The sequence below is a fragment of the Anopheles coluzzii genome, chromosome 2 (assembly GCF_943734685.1).
Source record: "Anopheles coluzzii chromosome 2, AcolN3, whole genome shotgun sequence".
NCBI lineage: Eukaryota > Metazoa > Arthropoda > Insecta > Diptera > Culicidae > Anopheles > Anopheles coluzzii.
Window position 1 is genome coordinate 52,274,573 of NC_064670.1, and position 22,537 is coordinate 52,297,109.

A 22,537-nucleotide genomic window follows, 5' to 3' on the forward strand; every position below is an offset into this window, starting at 1 on the left:
AAAAAAAAGAAAACAATCTAGCCTTGCAGTATGTAGAAATTGGGTTGGTTTGAGTCGTGAGGGGGAGAAGTAGAGGGGTAGGGCTGTTGTGCCGGGTGTGAAGTGGAAGAAAGCACCATTCCCCTGGTGCACCTTGCTCCTTGGCCTGGCGTGTGCTAAAAGATGCAGAAATGATGTGAAAGAGTCTGAAAGGATGAAGGAGTGGGAGGGGAGATGTAGGGACAAGGAGAGGACGAGAGACGAGCAAGTGAGACATAAAGAGCTTAGGATTGTTTGGGAAAAGTTGTCGTCGGGAAATTGTTCCCTCCGCTCGTACTAGTTTCATGTTCACTGTTGTTTTTTTCTCTCTCTCTCTCTCTCTCTCTCTCTCTTTCTCCTCTCCTTCCCCTTGCTCTCGTTTTTCCTTTGTTTTTTTCCCCAGTGCTTTGGCCTTGCGTTCTTCCTTTGCGAAACGTGATGATGGTCTGTGTGCGGAAATTGCCCACCTCCGGCTTCCGGAAGGAGGGGAGTTTTCCCTTTTCCGCTTTGGCCAGATTATGGAACAACGTATTCCGCTTCTGTGTTATTTCCTCCCCTTCCTCTACCGTTCCAACCTTTCAAATTATTTTTGTGCACTCTTGCAAAGTTTCTTGCACTGCTGGTTTGTTTTTTTGTTTCTGCTGTTGTTTTGTGTTGAATGTCTGTGTGTGTATTTTTGTAAAGCATTTTGACTGTCTCGTTTTTCGGGTCGCTTCCTCACACCAAAACCACTTATGTTGCTTTTTCTGGAAAATCTCATTCCACTCGCTCGACGAACTGGGGGGTTGGGGGTGTCATTCCCTGCGCCCTCCAGCTAATGTTATGAGAGCTGTGATACGTTTTCTTGTGTTTTAAGTTTTCTCTCTTTTTTACTTTTAAGCAGTGCTTTCCTTTCCTTTTGTTGAAACATTTCATTCTTGCCGTTTGTAAAAGGGAAAATACTTTGAATGGGAAGGGAAAGTAGAGAACAAACTTATGTTCTTTTTTCTTATGTTGAGAGAGTATGTGTGTGTGTGTGAAGCAAGCAAGAAGGGCATTGTGGAGGTGTCGTTGCCACATGAGGGTTGGTTTTGAGAAAATAAAAATTTGGAACGTTTCTTGCTTTCGCCTCGGTTTTTACCATCTACTTAGTGTGGATGCTGCGGACAAAGTATTGTTTAATGACATAATATTAGCTTTAAGCGCCGGTCTATATAGTACAGTCGTCAACTCGTACGACTTAACAACATGCCCGTCATGGGTTCAATCCCCAAATAGACCGTGCCGCCATGCGTAGGACTGACTATCCTGCTATGGGGGGGAACAAATTAGTCACTGAAAGCCAAGCCCACAAGTGGGTACAGGCAGGCCTTGACCGACAACGGTTGTTGAGTCATAGAATAAGATTAGCTTTAAGCAAATTTACAGTTCATATTTTTGCACCCAAAAGAAACTGATTCTAAACATAAAAATGTGCAAAGTGAAAAAGATAACGGACGACACGTCTGCATAAAAGCTATCCGATACCGTTTCCAAGTTCAACACTAAATCGAATCAAATTAGCATCAATCAAAAGACAGTTGATCAAACTGCCGAATTATCAAAACTCATTAAATTATAACACGATGCGAAATGGGCAGAACACGATGCGCAGCGGGAAGCGACTAAAATCGGGGTCGGAGTATGGCTGAATTTAATAACCGTTCTATTGCAATCATTTGCCCTTAGCCGAAGCTGCCCCGTGCTCCTGTTGTTTCCTCGTTGCGCTCCTTCCAGGTGCCGCACACGTGCGCGCTCCCCCTTCCCCTTCCCCCTGGATTTCGCTGCTAGTAAATCTTCTCCATAATCAACAAACGAGTCTGGTCGCTCGAGGCGCCTGACGATGCCAAAGTTTTTCCCCCAGCCCCGCGGGAGAGGTTTGGTTTGAGAACAAATTTTCGCCTCTATGCTCTCTCCCTCTCTCTCTCAATCTACGACGCTGCATGGATGGTTTCACTCCGCCAACGGGTGGTTGGGTGGTGTTTGAGTTTTCTCATTGTGGAAAGCATTTTTGGTGCGCGCTGGTTGGTGGGGTGGGTGGCACCATGGTAACACACCAATTAAGCCATGTTGTGATGTTGTCGCCAAGCGTCGCTTCGTATCGCTTTTTCGATTTGTCGTTTATCTGTGTGTGTTTGTGTGTATGTGGGACCAATTTCCTTTCTTTCGATTGACTTGTTTGTTTGAGATTGTTAAAATAGAGAAGCATTCGCCGGAATTAAATTGGGGTATGGGACGTTGGGTGTAATTGATTTTTATTTATTTATTTATTTAAATATTTACATAATTATTTAATTATTTATTTATTTATTTATTTATTTATTTGTTTATTTATTTATGTATGTATGTATTTATTTATTTATTTATTTATTTATTTATTTATTTTATTTTTTATTTTTTTATTTTTTTATTTTTTTATGAATTTACTTGCTGAGAGATATATTGTTGTATAAGCGTTACAAGATACCATCATCTTTGTTATTTTCAGTCAATGGTTTGTGCAATTCAATTATGTACAAATAACCATACTTCTTTTACAAACTAATTATTGATGTAGACTGGTGTGTTATCCTTAAAAACAACGCAAAATGCTGATACAAAAGTTCAAATACATTTTGCTCGTCTGATCACAAGAAAAAAACCGAAATAAAATAACGAAAGCGACACCCGCAACCTCACGCTTCTAATTGGCAACATTGATACAACATTGCTTTTGAACCGGCTGTCTCTTGCATCGTGGTCGTGGTGAAAATATGCCCCGAAGGAAGGGAATAAAAACAGAAGCAACAACAAAAAACAAAACCCCAAATCCATAAACGAGAACCACCACCACCGCCACGACCGACAGTGGCAGCAACATAGACTCTATTATTTTATTACCGGTTTATTGCCTCAAGTGATGCTGGCGAGTTGGTTTCATCTCTCGCACCGATAGGAATCCCCCAAAGAGTCGGCTGTACGCGGCGGCTATGTTGTGACTCTACTCACTCCCCTAGCAGTATCGAGTGGGTGGGAGGGCGTACGTACGGATTCAGGTTTTTAAGGATAAGCTTTTCAGCCTTTTGTCTGCCAACACCACCCCACGACACAGCGCGAAAGGGCGAAAGAAAAGTAGAGTCGAGAGCACGGTCTAGGTCGTTTGCCCTCTTCTTCTCAATTTCGCCTCCTACAACCGCTTCTGTGCAGCACAATCGAGCTAGAAGAGTGAGCACTCGGGGGAAGAAAATCGGGAGAGCGACAGAAGAAGAAGAAGAAAAAAAAACAACCGGCAAGCATCGACAACAATCAAGCGAACTTTACTGCTGATGATGAAAGGAAAATTGGTTTTGGGTGGTGGACTCTCCTTTCTTCTCTACTCGGTGTCGGTCGGTGGTGATGGTAAACACGTCGCATCCGGTCGGAAAACGAATGTTGAATGGGTGTAGGGGTAAAAGTGCCACAAATCGTACGGTGGCAAAACACACTCGCTCGACGATGCTGCTTTTCCTGCTGTCACGGTCGGGAAGAATCGTGTCTTGGAACGGAATAATGAAGAAGGAGTAGTAGAGGTGCGCACACCGAAGGGAAGGATAATATGTTTGGAATCTTTATCGAGGGCAATGAAGAGAGAAAGTGTGTATATGAGAGAAAGAGAGCGAAAGAATGGTTGTGATGTCAATTCAGAGTGTTAGAAGTTTAGTTTATTGCTTCTTGTATTTTATGGATTATGGGGAAGGTGTAGTCGTATTGTACAAGAGGTTGCTTTTGGTGTACGATTATTGATTATCCTTGAAGGGTAATTGATTAGTCAGAAATGTTTTTTTTTCTGAAAAAAAAAACAACTAATTTTGGTTTCCTCTTCAATCTTCATCTTTTCAAATGTAACAAACCCATTTTTTTGACTGATTAAGAGCTTCAACTTCTGTCCTGTTCAACTCCTCCATTCTCTGCCTACGGATGTATGTTACTTTTGAGTATACTTATCACATAACTGCTAATTATTTTTTCCCTCGATTGTTGTCCAACTTGTGGTTTTATCAAACTATCGGTAACACTTTACTCGCAAGTTCTACTACTATATCACAGTAAAGTTTCCAGTTTCTTTTCCTTTTAATCTGTATTGAACATGGACATAGACTGTTTGCTAAATTATATTTGAACTTCAACTGCTGAGTGTGAAATGTTTAAAAACATATTGAAAAGTATACAGATGTCGTGTGGTATGAATAATCAATTAAATGTACTTTAAATTTCCCTTGAATATAATGCGCTTAATTTGTTTTGAGTTTCTCAATATACTACCCTTTGGTTGCGCAATCCGGAGGCCCTACACTCCTGCACTTGCAAACAGACGACGTACGATTATCGTTCTTGACATACTAACCTGCGGCGAAAGAACGTAATAGCCCTGCAGGCACGCGTGTGTTGAGTAAATGAGTGGTAAATGAAACCGAACATCACCAGCACCGTGTACCGTCCATTCATTGAAACTACGCAAAACCCCGATGTAAGTCCTCATGTTCCCTGTCATGTGATATGTTGTGTGCTGTTCGAGCAGGTAAGCTCAGAAGAGTGCCGCCGCACCCGTCGCCGACCTTTCCGAGCGAGCACCGGGGGTGAAAGATGGAACACGTTTAGATGTAATAAATTCTAATTCCTCCATACCAATGCTGCTGGAAATGATGTGCTCCTCCCGGCGCTCGTCGTCGTCGGTCGTAGAATCCTCGGGGGAATAAGTGAACCGTAAAATAACAGGATCGTTCCACACGGTGTTGGCTAAAGCAAAGGGAGAGCAAAACCCCCTTTCAGCAGTCGGTTGGTGTCGAGTGTCTAACCACAAGTCCTACAATTGAGACAAGTGTGTACGTTTGTACGCTCTAGGATGTGTATGTGTGTGTGTGTGGATGTGTTTATGTGTCGGTGTTTGTGAAAGAGGATGGTTGAAGGATTCGAGGATAAACCCGAGTTTTGCGGTTTAGGGAGAAGGAGATTTTTGACTCTACCTACCGGCCCGTTTGTAGACCAGCACTCACCAGCACAAAAGAGGAAGAGTAATTTACATCCTGATGGGGTGTATACTTCAGGTTCATTCTCTAGTGCAGATCCTCAAGAGAAAAGGGTTTCCTTTCCTCCTGCAACATAATGCTTGGAAAAATGTGCCCAGTAATTTCCATCATGGTCTTGTTGCCTTCTACGCCCTATTAAAATGTCCTTTAAGTTGGTACGCCTCTGCCAGGGGAAAAACAGTTCATCAGAAATCGACCCACTTCATATGTTTGGATGCACACCTTGACACTTCATCCTCGGTCTTATGCCTCGTTGCTTTTTGATAAGGATTAAATCTTTCTAATGTAAATTTATGATGTATGATGCATGTAGAAAACGCACGGACAGAGGGAAGAAATGATGCTTAAAGGAATGTTTTCTCTCCATCTCATCGTTGGTTTGATTTGCGTTTAAGCAGTGAAACGATTTTCTAAGCCGGTGTGTTCTCGGCTTGTGAGGTAAAATTAACTGAAAGCAACCATATTTATCGATATCCTACCGTTTCTAGCTACCGCTACTACACACATCTACTAGCATGTAACTACATTCAACGAGAACCGTTGAGAAATAGCTCAACCATTGAACGACAATTCGTCATTGAGCTGAAGCAGCAAGGCATGAATTTCACATAAGAAGGATTAGGGAAGGTTTTCTATCTTCCCGTACTTTAATCGGCCATGTACCCTCGATTGGAAAAGGAATCGACTTGTGGTTGATTCAATTAAACCAGTCCAGTTGCCTGTACTCCGTTTATTGTAATTAATTATGTTAGTATACTATGGACCGTTGCTCATCGTTGTGTAGGTCACAACGAAGAGCAATTTGATTCAAGCGACTGTTGCTACTCAACCGAGATGGTTCTCGTTCTCGTTCAGGAATGTTTCTGGTTTGGAACATTCGTTGGTCTATTTGACAAAGAGTCGGCCCTTCAATGTATCGTTCAACGAATAAATTGTGACATTCATATCTAGAATTCTTGGTATACAAACATGCCAAAAGAACTTAATTTGCTTTTAATATAAGAATGTCGTCGGGACAGTCGGGAACGACTCAATAACATGCCCGTCATGGGTTCAAGCCCAGAATGGACCGTTCCCCCGTAGCAAGGATTGACTATCCGGCTACGTGGCGATGAATTAAGTCTCGAAAGCCTGTATAGGCCGGCATGTCCGCGTAGGACGCTACGCCAAATAGAAGAAGATGAGAATGTCGTACTAACATAAAATTAAAAGTAAACGTAACATATATTTGTTCAATTAAAATCTTTTTATTTTTAGTTATTTCCGTTCCAATTATTATACTAGACTTATTTGATGTAAAAGATTAACTTTTTATTTGGTATTAAATGTGTGGCTTAAGATGAAAATTTAACCATTGCATGATTATGATAACAAAAGATGATGTCACATGAATATTATCAGATGTTTATTTAAATATCTAATATTTCTATGCAACGTAGACAGAAATAAAGTTTTCTGTAATATTGCTCACTATTTTGTGTCTAACCTCCGGCACATCCAACGCTTCTTTGTATTTTACTACCGCAAACCAGCATCATATGAATTACATTTGGTTTGAAGTGTCCTATTCACGTTGGTTTTACTTCACACGTCGGTTTTGTGTTAGACGCTTCTCGACATGAATAAAACCCACTAGAGGTTGGCATTTGTGAGAATCGTGTAATTACCATCACCAGCCCACTTGATACACAGTGCTTTACATGTTTGAAACGATTGCTGTGTTACCATTTCATCGTTGTTCACAATAGAAAGCGTTGTGGCTCGTCTAAGGCACTTTTACATTGGCGCTTTTGCTGTAAGTGTGCAAGACCGTACACATGCCTATAACAAGCCTGTAAGCCGCGTTGGTGTTGGATTGGAGTGGAGACTTGAGAATAATTAAATTCGTCCTGGTCTGCCACCTCCAAATTAAGTGGCGGGCATGTCTTTTTGACGTATACAAAATGCGATGAAAGCAATTGCCAGCAATTTATTTTTAATTTAAAAAATAGGTAATTTATGTGAGCTTTTATGATGTAAGAATTTATTTTGATTTGTTTTACTTTAAAGAAGGAAAATCAGAAAGAAGGAAAAATAAATTAAAGAAGGAAAATCAGAAAAAAATATAATTTTTAAGAGTAAACACCGTTCAGATAACTATTAAATTTAATATTTTTTGTTAAATAATGTAAATTGGAGTGGAGGCGTCCGCCATTAAGGCCGGGATAACGGACTGGCAGACAAAGACGCGAGACCGTGAGCGGTTTCGGACACTCCTGAGGCAGGCCTAGACCGCAAAGCGGTTGTAGCGCCGGATAAGTAAGTAAGTAAGTAAGTAAGTAATGTAAATGAAACAAAGACAACAAAAAAGGGCACTACAATTAATTAGTCTCATTTAACTGTAAATATGTATGAAGATATTCATTTGTTGAACACAATCAAGTATATTTTTACGCTCCACAAATTAAGAGTAAATTCAGGCAACATTATGGCAGTTGAGCATCCGATGACGAGACCATCATGACGCTGGAATTATGTACACATCAACAGAGACCGCGTTAAAAAGGACATAATGCCTGGTAAAGTCCATTGTGCGGGAGTGAAATGGACCCAAGCAGAAAGCATGAGGCTGTATGAGAATTTCGAATGAAACGATTAAAAAACTCGCCGCAACAAAAGGCATAATATCCGGAGAAAGGATCACGAATATCTGTTCCGCACAATAACAACAAAAGACAAAAGAAAGTAAAAAGAAAAAGGGAAATGTGTATGTACTAATACATTTAAAATGGGCGAGAGATTCCTTTCGCTTCTATTGTCGCGTTTCGTTTTTACATTGTTTTTGGTAGTGTTTCTCGTCATTGTGTTTTGATAGTTTTTTTTACATCCTTTTCCATCCTACCACCAGAGAGAGAGAGAGAGAGAGAGAGAGGGAGTTTGCTGCAGGAGGTTCCATGCATGATTGCATTTAGTTCGCTCATCCTCTCCAAAAGCTACTGCTGATTCTGCTGCTGCTACACTGCCCGGTCCATTTGGCAGTTGCACTCACTCCTCGGTGCCGCTGTGCCATTTCGAATGGTTTTGTAGTCGGGGGTTGTTTTTTTTTTGGTTCATTTTGTTGCTTCGTACACAAGCGTTCATCTGCGGAGTTTTACCACGCCGGATTTTTGTTTTCCTGCTGTTCATTTTTGGCGAAACGTTTTTTGACGTTTTACCCGAGAGTCAGCAAAGCTGAACGATTCTTCCCCACCACCCCCTGGTTGGTGGTGATGCTGCCCTTCCGCCCGCTCCGCGCTAGGGGTAATGTGAGTACCACCAGTGAAGGATCTGGTATACGCTGGTGTGAAAGTGTTCCGACAGGGCGCACGAGTGTGTTCATGGGCTGTTTGGTTGTGTGTGGTGATGTAGAGCAGCAGGGGGGTATCATGTGGTAATAGAATTGGTAAGAGATTCTGTGTGGAAATGAGTGGAAAAAATAAAGGAAAATGATTCCAGTGCAGTGCAGTTGGGGCTTTTCTAGAGAGAGAGAGAGAGAGAGAGAGAGAGAGCGAAATTGATCAAGAAAAAACACATCCACCAGCCTATTTCGTTCCCGGCGCCCAGGGGTGGAAAGTGCGAGCGAAACAGTTTGCGTGAACTGTCGCTACCGTTGCGTTCGTCGGAAACAGATGGTGGAAAATTGAAACCCACAGCGAACGCGCGCGCGGTGTAATGCTTTTCCAACGCTGACGCTGTATGTGTGTGTGTGTAGGTATATGCTGACAGGGTCACGGCCGGGGTAGGAACGCCGAAACGAAAGCAAGCAGGAGCAAAATGGAAATAATGGAAAAGGAAAGCAATATTGTAAAAGCGACCCCATAAGTCACGAGATCCCTCTACCCTAACGCCGGTGAAGGATGTGATAGAGACAAAGCGGACCAGAACGAGGCACACACACACACACAAACACAGCCCGTCATAAAAACCTGTGAGAATTGGATGCGAAACAGAGCAAGCGATACACCCAGCCCCGAACGGATGAACAAACAAATAAAATAAGGAGAGGAGAGAGAAAGAGAGAGGCAAGCAAACAAACAAAAAAAAAGCTGCATGGAAATTATACATCGACAAGGACGACGAACGATGACGACGACGACGACGAGGACACACTTCAAGGGGGATTGATTTACAAAATTTCGGTTCACTGCTTCTGGGTGATTTTGCTTCATGGGTTTTTTTTTCTTCTTTTTTTTTTTTGCTGCTGCTGCTGTTGTCGGAGTGCGTGTGTGTTTGCTCGCTCGGTACACTTTGAGTGATGCGTGCCATCGCTTATGTGTGCGGAAATGGGCTAAAGCAGCAGCAAAAAAAGCCGTCGAACGGTATCACCAACGTCAAACGTGCAGAGGTGGAAAAGGGAACGATGGAAGGGCGCGGAGGGTTTTTTTCTTCTTCCTCGTTTCTGTGTTGCCATCCTGTGGGCCGTAGAGCTAGCGAGACAAGCCATAAAAACGGAACAAGCTCGGTCACAGGAGCAACAAATTCCACTGGGTGTGAGAGTTTTTGTGTGACAAGCTTATCCTTTTTTTTCTTTCGTGTTTGTGTGTGTATGTATGTGTTGGTCCTCTTCTTCTGCATTCGTTCTTTTGTGTGTCGGCAGTGTATATCCTTTGTTAGTGGGGGGGAGAGTGCGAGAAAAAAGTCGGAACAACATCCTTTACACATAGCGGAAGGTGACGAGTGGTTATGTGCACGTACGCATGTGTGTGTGTGTGTGTGTGAGCATATGAGGCGGATTTTTTTTGCATCCTCAGGCCAAATGTGCAGAGAAAGAATGTGGTGTGGTCCGCTTTTTTGACGGATGATTTGTATACACTTCTCGGTGTACGGTACGGTGGCCGATTGAATGGATGTGCAGTGCCGTGTGTGGGATGTAAATAGCAGATTTGGGGGTGGTAGAAGTGGCAGTAGCACAAAAAGAATGGAAAAGAATAACAAAAAGTGTCAATAAGAGACACACATAATTGAAGATCTGTCTGTCACTGGTAGCCATTAGCATGCAAATTGGCTTAATTTGTTTTGTGTTCTGTTGTTGGTTTATTTGTTTTCTCGAGGTTTCTTTAAATTCGTTCGGATTAACCGTCTTGCTCACCGCTAAACAATCAATGGTTAGCTCATTAATGTATTTTTTTATTTATCTATGTCCTATTCATTGATCCTTAACAGAAGAATAAGCTAAGCTATGACGTCACATGTGAAACGGGGCTTCAAGTGTCCTAATACCCAGCGAAGGATCATCCGTCTATTAGCTTTCTTTTAATTAGCTCAACACTTACCAGAAACTGGCACGTAGGGGTTTCCGCTTTCTGACCTTTTCTCCCGTAACAAAGTCCTTTTCTCTCCTTTGCATGTCCCACACCACCCGGGTGGTTGGTTGCAGCAGCAGCAGCGGCTAATGAAATGAGCAGCTGGGTTTTGTGCGTAGTTTAGCATACAAGAGCAGTCCCTTTTCCCGTTTCTCCGTGATGCAGCTGCTGACGGAACCACTTGAACCTTGAACAAAGACTATAACATGCCCTTTGACTTGCCCACCCTTATCACCCTTATTCCTTTCTGTCTCATGGCAGTGGCGCAGCAATCACACAGAGCACTCCGAGAAAGAAGTGCGTTTCATGTTGATTCAACTGATGCCGCATCGGCAACCAATCTCGTGCAGACCCACGCTGGAAGGATAATTTTCAGACAGTGGGCAAACGTGTGGGGATGATGGGAGTGACGGTGAAGATGACACAACGGTATGGCAATGTCATTCCGTTTTCGCTGTATGTCACCCACACATCATTCGAACGGCGTTCGTACACTCACGAAAGTCATAATCGCCGCGAGTATGGTTTTTGCCCGTTTCCCGCAATGTTTCCTTTTTCGGTGTTCACACTCTCACTAATAGGTGTGCCGCCTCACACCGTTTCGTAGGGTGTGAATGAACACTTTTGGGCTACAGAAGACAGATACACATCTTTTGCGTAGAATTTAGCACTCCCTGTCCTGGTTGACTATCTTCAGCTTGCCTAGAGATTAGGGGAAAACGCGATAAAGAATCGCGCGTTCTGTCGCTAGACTGCCTCCAGACAACGCAGGGATACACCACAGAGCGAAATCACCCATGCGACACTCACCGTTCACCGTGAGTGACTGGATCCTGCGAGCGCTGCGGATGAACTCGGCGCGTGCTGAGATCCTGCCGTTCGGATATGATGGCCGCATGGGTGGCCGTGATTCGTGGAACGTGTTCATTCGTGTGTTGAACGCCGTGGTGTACGGGAGGCTGCCGTTCTGCTGTGTGTGCGTGTGTTGTGGGAAACTTTTAACTCTCTGTTCGTCCATGAAGACGCGCGCGGTCGAATTCGATTGAAGAGTTGGTTCGGTTTGCGTGTTGTGTGGTTCGCCGAAAGGGCAGGAGGAGGTGCAGTTTCTTTCTTAGTTCTTGCAATAATTGGTTTTGTTGTGTAAAGTGTTTATTTGTTTCAAAGTTAACCCATCGAACTGTGGTTTTGTTGGTGTATTGTGGTTTTTGACAACAGCAAACATCGAAATAAGTGCTGTGTTAGGAAAACCTGAGCTAAAAGAGGGCTCAATTCCCTTGCTCTCATATACCTTAGCATGTCTTGAATTACAGTTTTTCAAAGTGTAGCAAGAAAACAGTGTTGCAAAGAAAATGGTTCACGATGCAAACAACTGTACCTCGTTCTCTTCTGATAAGAATGGAAACGAAATCATAATTCCCAGCAGCGTAGTACAATAAGCTTTGTGCAACTTTAACTAAAATATTCTGGCAATTCGTGATTCGGCTGGCCACAACATAACCGTGCATTCCGAAATGAAATGTCACTGCCGTTGTAGCTGCTAGCCCTCTGTGCCTCTGCCCCTGCCCAGTGGTTTATGCTGTGGCATCGTAAACGCAAACGTTTATGTCGATCCCACGGAAGGATAATGCTGAAGCGAGGCATATAAATAGCTGTGTGAGTGCGTGCGAACGAAACAGCAAACAAACGAATGAGATAGAGAGTTAGGGTGATAGAAAGAGAGTGAGCGAAAGAGAAAGGGCGAACCATAAATCGCTTTAAACGTCAACTTCCCTCAACGTCGACGACCACGACGACATGCTAGCTTCTACTACGGTAGCACAAAGTGATGTTGGCTTGTGTGTGCGTAGCGTAAAGAGAAATCCTTGAGCAAAAAAAGGATATGACAGAGTGGCAGTTAAAGCGAGAGAGAGAGAGAAAGAGAGAGAGGCGCAAAGCAAAAGTCACAAATAAAAAAGCGCACTGTTAAAGTGACCATCGGTGGGTAGTAGAGAGCAACGGGGCAAACATGTGACAGTGTGTAATCTCGTGGTTCATCGCTTCGCCATCCACCCACCCACTCGGTCGTCGTTTCCCGCGTGTGATTGAAGGCAGTGGATAATTTAATCATTTATTAAAGCATATTAAATAATCGCATTAAAAGCGACTCGTCATCATCATCATAATCATCACCATCGTCATGCTCATGGTTGTGTGAGTGTGTGTAGCTGTGCTGTGTATGGAATGGTCGATGGTATGTTTTGTGTGGAGGGAAACGAGGGTCGTGTGTGCGCGAGGGTGTGTGCTGGAAGTTTAAATATGTAATACATTCGTACACACAGTGTGTGTCCTGTGACGTGAGCAGCAGTCATCAAAAGTGAGAGTGAGAGTGTTTGTCATCATCATCGTCACGAGTGAAAATGAAGTCACTAAATGACGAGCCAAGCACAGAGGGCTGCGCGCATCGTCTCTCTTTCGTTTGCTCGCCTTTTGCTCGCACTCTACTACTCCGCTGTGCTCTGTGCTTCGAATCGAGAAGAGAGAAAAAACACCGCCAACATGTTTGGAAAAATTCTTCGGCCCTCCCCAAAACAACCCTCGAGAGTAGGCCACAATGATGCGCTTGCTCCGTGTGCCTTGCCCGTGTCTCAGCCCGTATCAGTGTCTTATGTTGCATTGCACACGAACACACTGACAGCACGTCTGGGTGCTGTAAATTGGGTGCTTTCCTAGAAAATACCGGTATCCTTTTCGAGGGAACTTTCTCTCTTTCTCTCCCTTTCTCTCTCTTTCTCTCACTTAACTTAGCAAGACCACACACACACACGCACGCACGCTCACACATACCAGGGACGGTAGGGATTCGCGGACGTGTATCCTTTTTTGTAAGTGAAGCGTGAACTTTCCGTGCCTGTTCATCGACTACAGAGCGAATAACGCTCGTTTATCGTTTGCTGGTCATGGAAAAGGCGTCCTTTCTGACAGTGCTCGTTGGAGTGTATGTGTGCGGTCGTGGTTGTTTTCTGGCCGTGTGTGAGTTCAAATGATCACTTAATTGAGTGGCATAACGCCGAGTGTACGCGTGGGAGGGGATGATATGATGATGCTCATTTGACAGTATTTAATCAGTGAATGCAGCTGGTATTGTGAGTTTTTTCCTCTTCTTTTACGAGCGGTTCGTGTTAGTTCGACCGCAATGGTCGTCGATTTGTTTCATTCGTCCGTCGGTGTTTCATTCACAGCTCTCTCTCTCCCCATGAAGTTATTTAAAGCTTTTTGTAATCGTTTGACATTGATACCCTTTTTTTACGTGGTTTCTTTTCTCTCTCTACCTACGCTTTGGGAGGCAGTTAATGAATAAAACATTATTATTGTTACGACGAAACAATAAAGCGCTCCTTTACAGGACTGGAATTAATCAAATTAATTATGTTTCACTCGGGCGACTGTGGGCGAATTGCACTAACCGAAGGGGAAGGACGTACGGTTTATAATGTTTGTGTTTATTGTGTTATAAGATAACGCATCAAGCGCGTTATGCATATTTGTTGCAGCCTTTTTAATTGCTATTTATCGAAAAACGGAGATGTCATAGACTGTTAATTATCCCTGTTTTTTTGTTTGCGTAATCTTGTAACGAATCAAACAATACAGTGGTCATATGATTGATTGATGAAGTACTACTATACCCTTTTTGGATCTCTTGTAGTGAAGTGTTAAAGTGTGTCTATAGCTTGAAATTAAAAATCGAAAAACATAATATAGATTTTCCTATACAAAAGTGCCAACAGTGTAAAAGTTCTACAAACGCCTACAAACGGTGTGCAAACGTTTCGGTCAAAAAGGGCCTTAAGTGCTCTGTTGTAAGAGAAAAACTCGATTATTTACAGCAAACTTGTATTGTTTTGTGTGGTTACGGTAACCGTGTGCGCCCGAACGCGTACGGTTACTAGTTGACAAATTGGCTCCGGCCGGCTACCATCGGTTGCTTTCGCATCATCAATATCAACAGCGGTATCAACAAGAGCAGCAGCAGCAGCAGCAACAGCAGCACCAACAACAACAACAACAGCAGCAGCAGCAGCAACAGCAACTTGATAATATGACTGCCAATTTGAAGGTGCATTTAACTATAATTACGTTTAATTCGTGCGCATAAATAGTTAATTGAGGTCGGGTGGCAAAAGGATGGGCGGCATCTCGCTCGTGGGTGTTCGAATCGACCGCAAGTTGGACGTTTGCCACCAACGTTGGTTTGCGTTCAATCCACTTTGCCCCTGCGATGGTTGGTAGTTTGCAGCACCTACTAATGGTGGAGGAACAAGGATCGGTTTCAACATTTTGGTTATTCACGTTGACCCTTAATTTGTCATTTGTCTTTGAATGTGTGGGTTGTTTTTTTTATTGGTGTGATAATCGCTTTAAGAGTTGCATAATTAACTAACAGAGAGAGAAAAAACGAATTTTACAACGTAATACTTTCATGCTCTTTATTTTATCTTTTCAGGGACCGCCTCCCCAGGGGCGCCAGTTCACGATAGCGGAAACGCTGGAACGGATTAAAGAAGAATTCAATTTCCTGCAGGCACAGTATCATTCGTAAGTATCGATTTGAAATAGGAAACAATCAAACTTTACAATCATTATATACTTATTGTATGTATTTCGTTTGAAAATTAATATGTTTGCGTCTCTGAAACAACTATCATGAGCTGTTTTTTATCTATGCGTTCCACCATAATGCATCTCAAAATCAAGTTTTATTTCTGCTAAATGTCTAGTACTTTTATTATACTTGAATAGATGATATTGCGCGGTTATAACTATTCTTTAAAAAAAAGCAGTTTGTTTCTCCTCAAATACACATTGAGAAAGATTTTTCTATATTTTATGGAAAGGATATGGAAACTGGGAGTTTTTGAGTTTCCTTTTTTATTGCGTTTCTCTCATAAAATGTTTAACTCCATGTCAGAAGTAAATAAGATCATAAAATATCCTAGTACTTAAATTGTTCTATTGAAAATGTTATAAAACAAGTAAATTAGCTAGTTAATGTATAGATGTTTATAGAGTATGACTTATTTTCATTCCATGTTGAATTTGAATGCTTCACACGAGCGTAAACATATTTCACACTCAAATAACGATAATAATTATCAACATATTCGTATCAAAGTCACTGTTAATCCTTCCAAACGTAGGATTATTGTCTCCAACTTACTCGGAACACTAAACCGCGGTTGTATTTTATCCAAGAATCAATACCATAATACTGCACGGGTACGGCAAACGAACGGTTTTGGATCCAGTTTGTTGTCCGCTCACTTCGCTCGAGTACGAAATCAAATGATTAGCAGCTGATTATGATGTTAAATTCACAAACTGTGTACACATACACACACACACACACACACACACACACACACACACACACACACACACACACACACACACACACACACACACACACACACACACACACACACACACACACACACACACACACACACACACACACACACACACACACACACACACACACACACACACACACACACATACACACACACACACACCTAGGAGCACAAGCAGGATGGTGCAAAGCATGAACCCCCTCCCCTCGGGCGTATGTTCGCTGTTAAGCTGTTTCAGTTTCGCTGCACCCGGCTCTCGGGCTGATCAGAAATTGATTACCTGGTGGATAACACGGTTCGTGTTCCCTTCCTTCCAAATCCAGAAGCTTCTTAGACCGACCGGTTCTTCTTGCACGGGCACACGGGCGCACTGTCGTTAATCGGACCTCCGGGCCCTTGTCGCAGCCGGCACCCGGGGCCAACCATGGGAATCGAACACCGCGTAATCATTAATTTAATTGTTATTATGCTCACGTGTGGCACACATTTACTCTTGTCATTAGTATTACCGCTAGCACACCACGCCACCGACTACTGGACGGCTTTACGGCTCATCACTATCCTTTTCCCCTTCCCCGACCCGTTGGTGGGTGGTGGAAATTTAGGAAGGATAGAAATTGAAATTGATAGCATCACAAACTACTACTACTGTGTGCTGGTGTTGCTTCGACTGCTGGGGGCGTGTGAGTTGTATGTCAGAAATTTGCCCCCGACACGACGGTTTACCTCACAATCAACGGATTATTCATCCCTGTCTGGCCCTCTGTCTCTCTGCCAAACAGTGTCCATCCTCTGTCTCACTCCCGCCACATGGTGACGGCTGGTTCGCTGGAGGTATCAAATAACATTAGCTGGATTCAGCTTTTCAATGGTTCCCGCCGGCCGGTTGCGTGTGTTCCCGGATCGGATGCAAACTTGAAACCGTTGCCGGGTGTGTGTGTGTGTGTATGTGTTTGTATGGGGTGAAGAAGAGTGATTAAGGTGATATGGTGAATAAACATCCTTAATCGCATTGATTAGCTTGTTAATTATGAAGGAGCATTACCGCCGGCGCAATACGTCGTACAAACAATTCCATTGCATCGTGCTTCAGGGGGACAAAGTTAATTTAGATTTGTTTACATTGGCTGTGTTTATATTCCATTAGACTTTTTGAACACGTTCAATAACTTTTAAACGTGAGCAATTTTGTATCCCTAATTTATTGATTTTAGTATAAAAAGCTGTTTACGCTATAAGACGTTCCATGATGAAGAATTCATTTTTCTACAATTATTGTTCAATGAATGCGTCAGGAAGTGTTCTTTAGTACAGATATCGAAAGTGTTTCCTTATTCAGCCTTGGAAACGAATGAAAGAACAAAACACCGAAACAAAAAGAAAGGAAGCATTTTTCCCTCCCTCTTAGTAGGGCACCGGAACCGGAAAACGTTTGATCGAAATTATGCACAAAACAAATTATTACGGCACATCGATGGAATGGATGGCGCCTTGGTTGCGCACCGAAGAAAGACGGAACGAATCGCTTCCGACGAGCCGCAGGCTGTAGTTGTGTGTGTGGTGGTTTAGTTTGCACCGCCGGGGCCTTAAAATGATGAATGGTTGTGGCGGTGGCGGTGGTAGAAGTCTGCGGGATAAGGGAGAAACAGTAATGTTTATAATGAGGTGGCAAACGAAGGGGAAGAAAAACAAAAACCCGACCAAAAAGCCCGGGCAGCGCAGCAGCAACGTTTCAAGGACTGCCGGAATACCGAGAAAGGAAAAGAGGAAACACAAGGAAACTAGGGGATAGGTTGTAAGCTTGAATAATGGAATTAATAGGCAATGCAGCGGCACCCTCTCGCGTTTAGATTTGTCTGCACCCCGTACCGCAAGGGAGGATGCTTCTTCCTCGTACCCCCAGGTGAGGTGATTGTGTGCGATCGTGCGATGAGAGCAGGATGACGATGCAGCTGCCGCGTGTTATTGCTATGTAATCCTCTGGCGCGATGTTTTTTGCTGCCTTATGGCGTTTGTGGCCCTTTGGCTGCTGGCTGGCAGGCTGGTTGGTGAGGTCCATTGTGATTAGAAAAAAAGAAAAGAATTGTTTCACCTAGTTTGCGCCGGTTTTCATTGCCGTCCCTTCCCGTACGAGTGCGTGCCTAATGCAGCGCCTGGCGACAGATGGGATGCCTTTTAAACTATCTATAAAAGCTGTGTCCTTATTAGAAAGCGGTTGTCCTTAAAAGCTGTCAATATTGTGGGCTGATTATTAGCACGGCGTTGAGAAAAACAAAATCGAATTCCACTCGTACAATAGCATACGGACACAAACGAAGCACACGGTAGCATTATGGCCGGAAGTGGTGCACGAACAAGGACGAATTAAATAACACCCTTAATCTCGTAATTGTTAAGCCATGATTGTTTTCGGCGTAGGGCCGAAAAGAACGTCCCGAATGGGGTGGTAGGGGGTGTCGGTAATTTCGTTACTTATCGTAGGTCCTGCCAACTCTCTACACGATCAAAATGAACTCTCCCCGTGCCCGTGGCGCGTTCGTTTATCCTAATTCGTTTTCGGCCAGCCCACCATAACAACGGATGGCGAGGAGTGTAACTTTTAGCGTGTTTGGCTTGCTGTCCTCTTTCCCTGGTCATTGGCTGTCTTTCTCTTTCTGCCTTTAAGGATTTCCATCCCATGCTTAACTCCCTTCACTGCGGAGGAGCTGGGGCGGTTCACCCGAAACCGTCTCAACAGCAACAACCACTGGCACAGTTCGGTTAGTTATTAATCTCGCTTCGCCCTTATTTGCACACGCGGGCCCGATTTTTCTATTTATATTTCAATTACACCCTTCAGGCTGCCACATTTCGACGCAGCACACGCCACACCCGTCCGTCCGTCCGTGCTGCGTGTTTGTTTCCCTCCTCAGCATTACAAACCAACACAGCGCGCGCACACAAACGGCTTTCCCATAATATCTCCTGCCGGGCGACCCGATATGTGTGTGACGCGACCCTATTCCATTTCCCGGCTTCCCCTGTTCGGGATGGTGTCATGCGGAGGGGGGGCGGTAAGTGTGTGTGTGTGCGGTGGGTTCGTTTCGTGACAACGGCGCTAAAATTGTTAACTTTTCTTTCACGTCGCTACCTTTCGTTCCGCCGTGTGTCCCGCCTTTCCACCATATCCCGGGTGCGCATTTTCCGGTCGGGGAAAGCGCTTTTATAGGATTTTGGCCTCTCCGCTCCTCCTCCTGCTGCCGCCCTGCCCTGTGATTCGCAAATACCGGTGTGTTTCGTCGTCGGGCCCCTACCCTTCCCATACCTAATTCTGCTCCTTTTCACCGTCATTATTGCTTCCCTTTCGTTGCCCGTTACCGTTTCCTGTGCCATCATTATGACCACTTTAGCGCGCCGGGCACTCGTTTGCCTCTCTTGCGTGTGTACGTGTGTGTGTGGATGGCAGAAGAGCTCACAACAAATACCCAACCCCGAGGCCAGCTGTCAGTTTTGTGTGTCAATGTGTGTGCGTGTGTGTGTGTGTGTAGCTTGTTTGGTTTCGGTACTTCTACGGATTTTTCCTTCACCAGTCGACCAACCAATCGACCCCTATTAATTCGCGTATGTGATTTCATCCCCCAGCGGTAACACACCGTGGTATCGTGTCCCTCGTCCCGTCGGAAAAGGGACTTTGATTCCTTCCTCCCCTCGTTTACAAGGGGGATTCGTGTATTTTTTTCGTCTTCTCTCCCTTCGTGTTAACGTGCTCCTGCGGGCTGTGCACATACACACAAAAAGTGTCGATTTGCTTTGTTCACAGTTTTCGATCCCCTGCTTCGCATTTAGGTTTTGGTGGTGCGCGCACGTGAGAGGAAGGGCAGGGTAAGAGCACGCGTTTTGGCTGTGGATGGGTTTGCTTTTGTTGGGTCGAGGACAGCGGAACTGCTGCTGCTGCGTGCAGCCCCTGCGTCGGTTGAACGGGAATCAAATATTATTGTTATTATAGTCCTTCCTCCTGGCTCATCAATTTGCCCTCGTCCTTGTACACACGGTTCCTCCTCATTTCTGGTTCAGCGGTTTGGGGTTCGTTTAGTGCGTTGCTTTTTTTTGTATTCTGCTGGCGCTTCCTATCGTTTTTTCTTGTGTTCACCATCGCCGCCATCTCTTGGAAGATTATTTGCGCAATGCTGCTCTGCCGCTGCCTGCGCTACTGGGACGTCATTAATATCTTGATTCACGATGACAACCTTCGGCCGAGGGGAACGATCGATTTGGTTCGATAAGAATCAGTAGGAGAACTGTAAGCTTTTTAGGTGAGATTGTGGTCACAGATAGGTATAGGTGGGTGATTGGATGAAAAAGTGTTTTTATATTGCATCAGATGCTTAATGCTGTTGAAGAATAAATTATGTACTCATTGGAACAACGAACTGACGAATAATGTAGAATTAAATTATTGGAAAGCAATCTTTCAAAGTGTGATGCAAACCAATTTAAATGCTTTATCAAAGTGTTTTACCCACACACTTGGTTTGTTTTTCTTTTCTATTAAACTCTCTCCTGTAATCTCCTTTTGCAGATTGAAAGCCACAACTACGCTCAACAGTTCATGGGGTGTGTAATGGCACTGCCGACACGTGAAAAGTTTGCGTTTTTGCTAGCACGGTCTCGAGAAAAAGAGAGGGGGAGGTGGTATATAGGTAGACGGACATCGGTATTTACTTTTATCGCCGCTTCTCCGCTTCGCCTTTAGCGTATCACCGAGGAGAGCGAGCGGTCGTCCCGAAATCGACGGCTGTAACTTTATCTAGGACATTCTCCCGCTGCATTACAAATAAAGTCACAATCTCGCACTCGAGTACACTTGTGTCCACTCAGTTCACTTTTCTCCTTTTCCTCCGCATCCTCACGGTGGCACTGGAAATTGAAGCACAGCACAGACACAGCCGTCCGCTGGTTCGCTCGAATTGTAAGTAAACGGTCGAAAAGGGAAGCGATTTCGTCGAAGTAGTAGTGGTAGTGGAAGAAGTAGTAGTGGTAGTCGTCTGCGCCACAGCAGCAGCGCCAAGTGGTCGAATGTGTAAAGAGGGCAACTGTTTTCAATCGACTCAATAAGTGGAATAGATGTTGATCGTGTTGAACATTGCAAACAAAGCCAAAAGAAATGGCACCAAAGAGGAGAGGAGTGGGGAGGGGATTAAAAGAAGGTAGCGCTGTTGCTATTTCCAATGCCGCCGGGAATTATTCTCTGAAGGGAAACGGCGGCGGGAAGCGCGCAGGGTAAGGATATGGAAGATTGGAAGAGCGATTAGATAGCTTCCGGGACGTTTGGGTTGGGTGGGTGTATGGGTCTGGAAAATCGATTCCAGATTCAATCTGTGCCTTCCATAGCAACATCGCTGGAAGCTTTGTGCGAGAAAACGATATCGTTGGTGAGGGGGCAGATGGTGGTGGTGTAGTGGTAGCGGTGACATCGTTGGTACAACCCACATGTGTATTGGTTGTCTGGTGCAGGATGAGGAAGGAATCGTTGGAGAAAAATGAATTTTCATGTCCTCTCTTAGGCTACATTATGTGGAAAAGTACGAAAGAAACTCGAAACCCGCCCTAACAACCCACACGCTACTTCACTTTCTCTCCTTGTAGTGTAGCGGTTGTGTAGAGCTGTGCGGATCGGTTGTGGTTGAGTTGTACATTTGCACGTTATTGTTATTACGATTATATCCTCCCATTCGAAAGGGAAGCGTTGGAGGTTTAGTTATTTAAATAATTTGAATGAAACGATATGCATTGTTCACTATGCGGTTCGTTAAAGCGTGACCGTTAGTTGCTGCACGAGTTGCTACGAATATCAATCATGTATTTAAAACATGAAAATCGGAATTTCAGTTTCAGAAAATGATATCCCCTACTCTATAATTGAGAGGTGTATCGCATTGCTTCCCATCGGCATGAGTCATGTTCGCGGATGAAAGGCTACTTCCGAAAACAATATCTAAACCACGAAACAAGCAATCTCGTTCACACAGAAAAAATCATAAATCAAAAGGTATATTGAAAGCGTATCCATTAAAAAAAACAGTGCTATCAACCCAAGTACCAATCGATTTGTTAGTTGTGAAAAACCGGAACCCCTTTTTTTGTTCGAAACAATCATAATGAACAGATTTCCCCGTATAAACTGTTCCTTAGGGTGTAATGTTCAAAGTGGCTAGGGAGCTCTCACTCTCTCTATGTGCGGCTTATGCGGCCAAACACATTCCGGCAACGACGGGGGAAACGCTAAAAAGGAAGCACTTAGAAGAGAAAAAAAACTGCCGTGAAGTGAATAATAATCATGCCAGCGATTGCGATTAAAAAGAAAGAAGTAAAAAATTGCCCTAACGGTGTAAAAATCATCACACACACAGAAGCAAGGGAAACGAAGAATGGCGTTAGAAAAGAAAAGAAAAATAAATAACCAAACTTCCAATGTTCCGGCTTCGAGGTTACGGTATCAAAATAAAAACCCGTAAACCCTCCAGAACCCTCCAGTACGTCCGTGTAAGGATCTCACTTACTGTGTTAATTTTCGGCCGCGCGTTTGACTAGTGGAAGGGGTGCGCGAATGGTATTGAAAAGCGGGGAAAACGAATAATATCCGCCGTGTTCCTCTTCTTTCGCTTTGCTAATGGATACAAATTAAATCACTTGCCACCACCATCACCTTCCGGAAAGACGAATCCATCGGCCTTTTTACACCGAGGGAAAGTATATGTGTGTATGT

At 43.9% G+C, this 22,537-nt stretch overlaps 1 protein-coding gene across 15 annotated transcripts in view; it reads left to right on the forward strand.

The window, feature by feature from the left end:
• LOC120948849 (protein groucho) overlaps positions 1–22,537 on the forward strand; it is a 184,716-nt gene that overhangs the window by 95,154 nt on the left and 67,025 nt on the right. For 14 of the 15 annotated variants that reach the window (XM_040365628.2, XM_040365623.2, XM_040365636.2 and 11 more), the window contains one exon: positions 14,886–14,977. In XM_040365628.2, coding sequence (XP_040221562.1) covers positions 14,886–14,977 — 92 coding nt within the window. Of the gene's footprint in view, positions 1–11,312; positions 11,500–14,087; positions 14,499–14,885; positions 14,978–22,537 lie in introns of those variants that run through there. The other variant, XM_040365635.2, reaches the window with a different exon arrangement.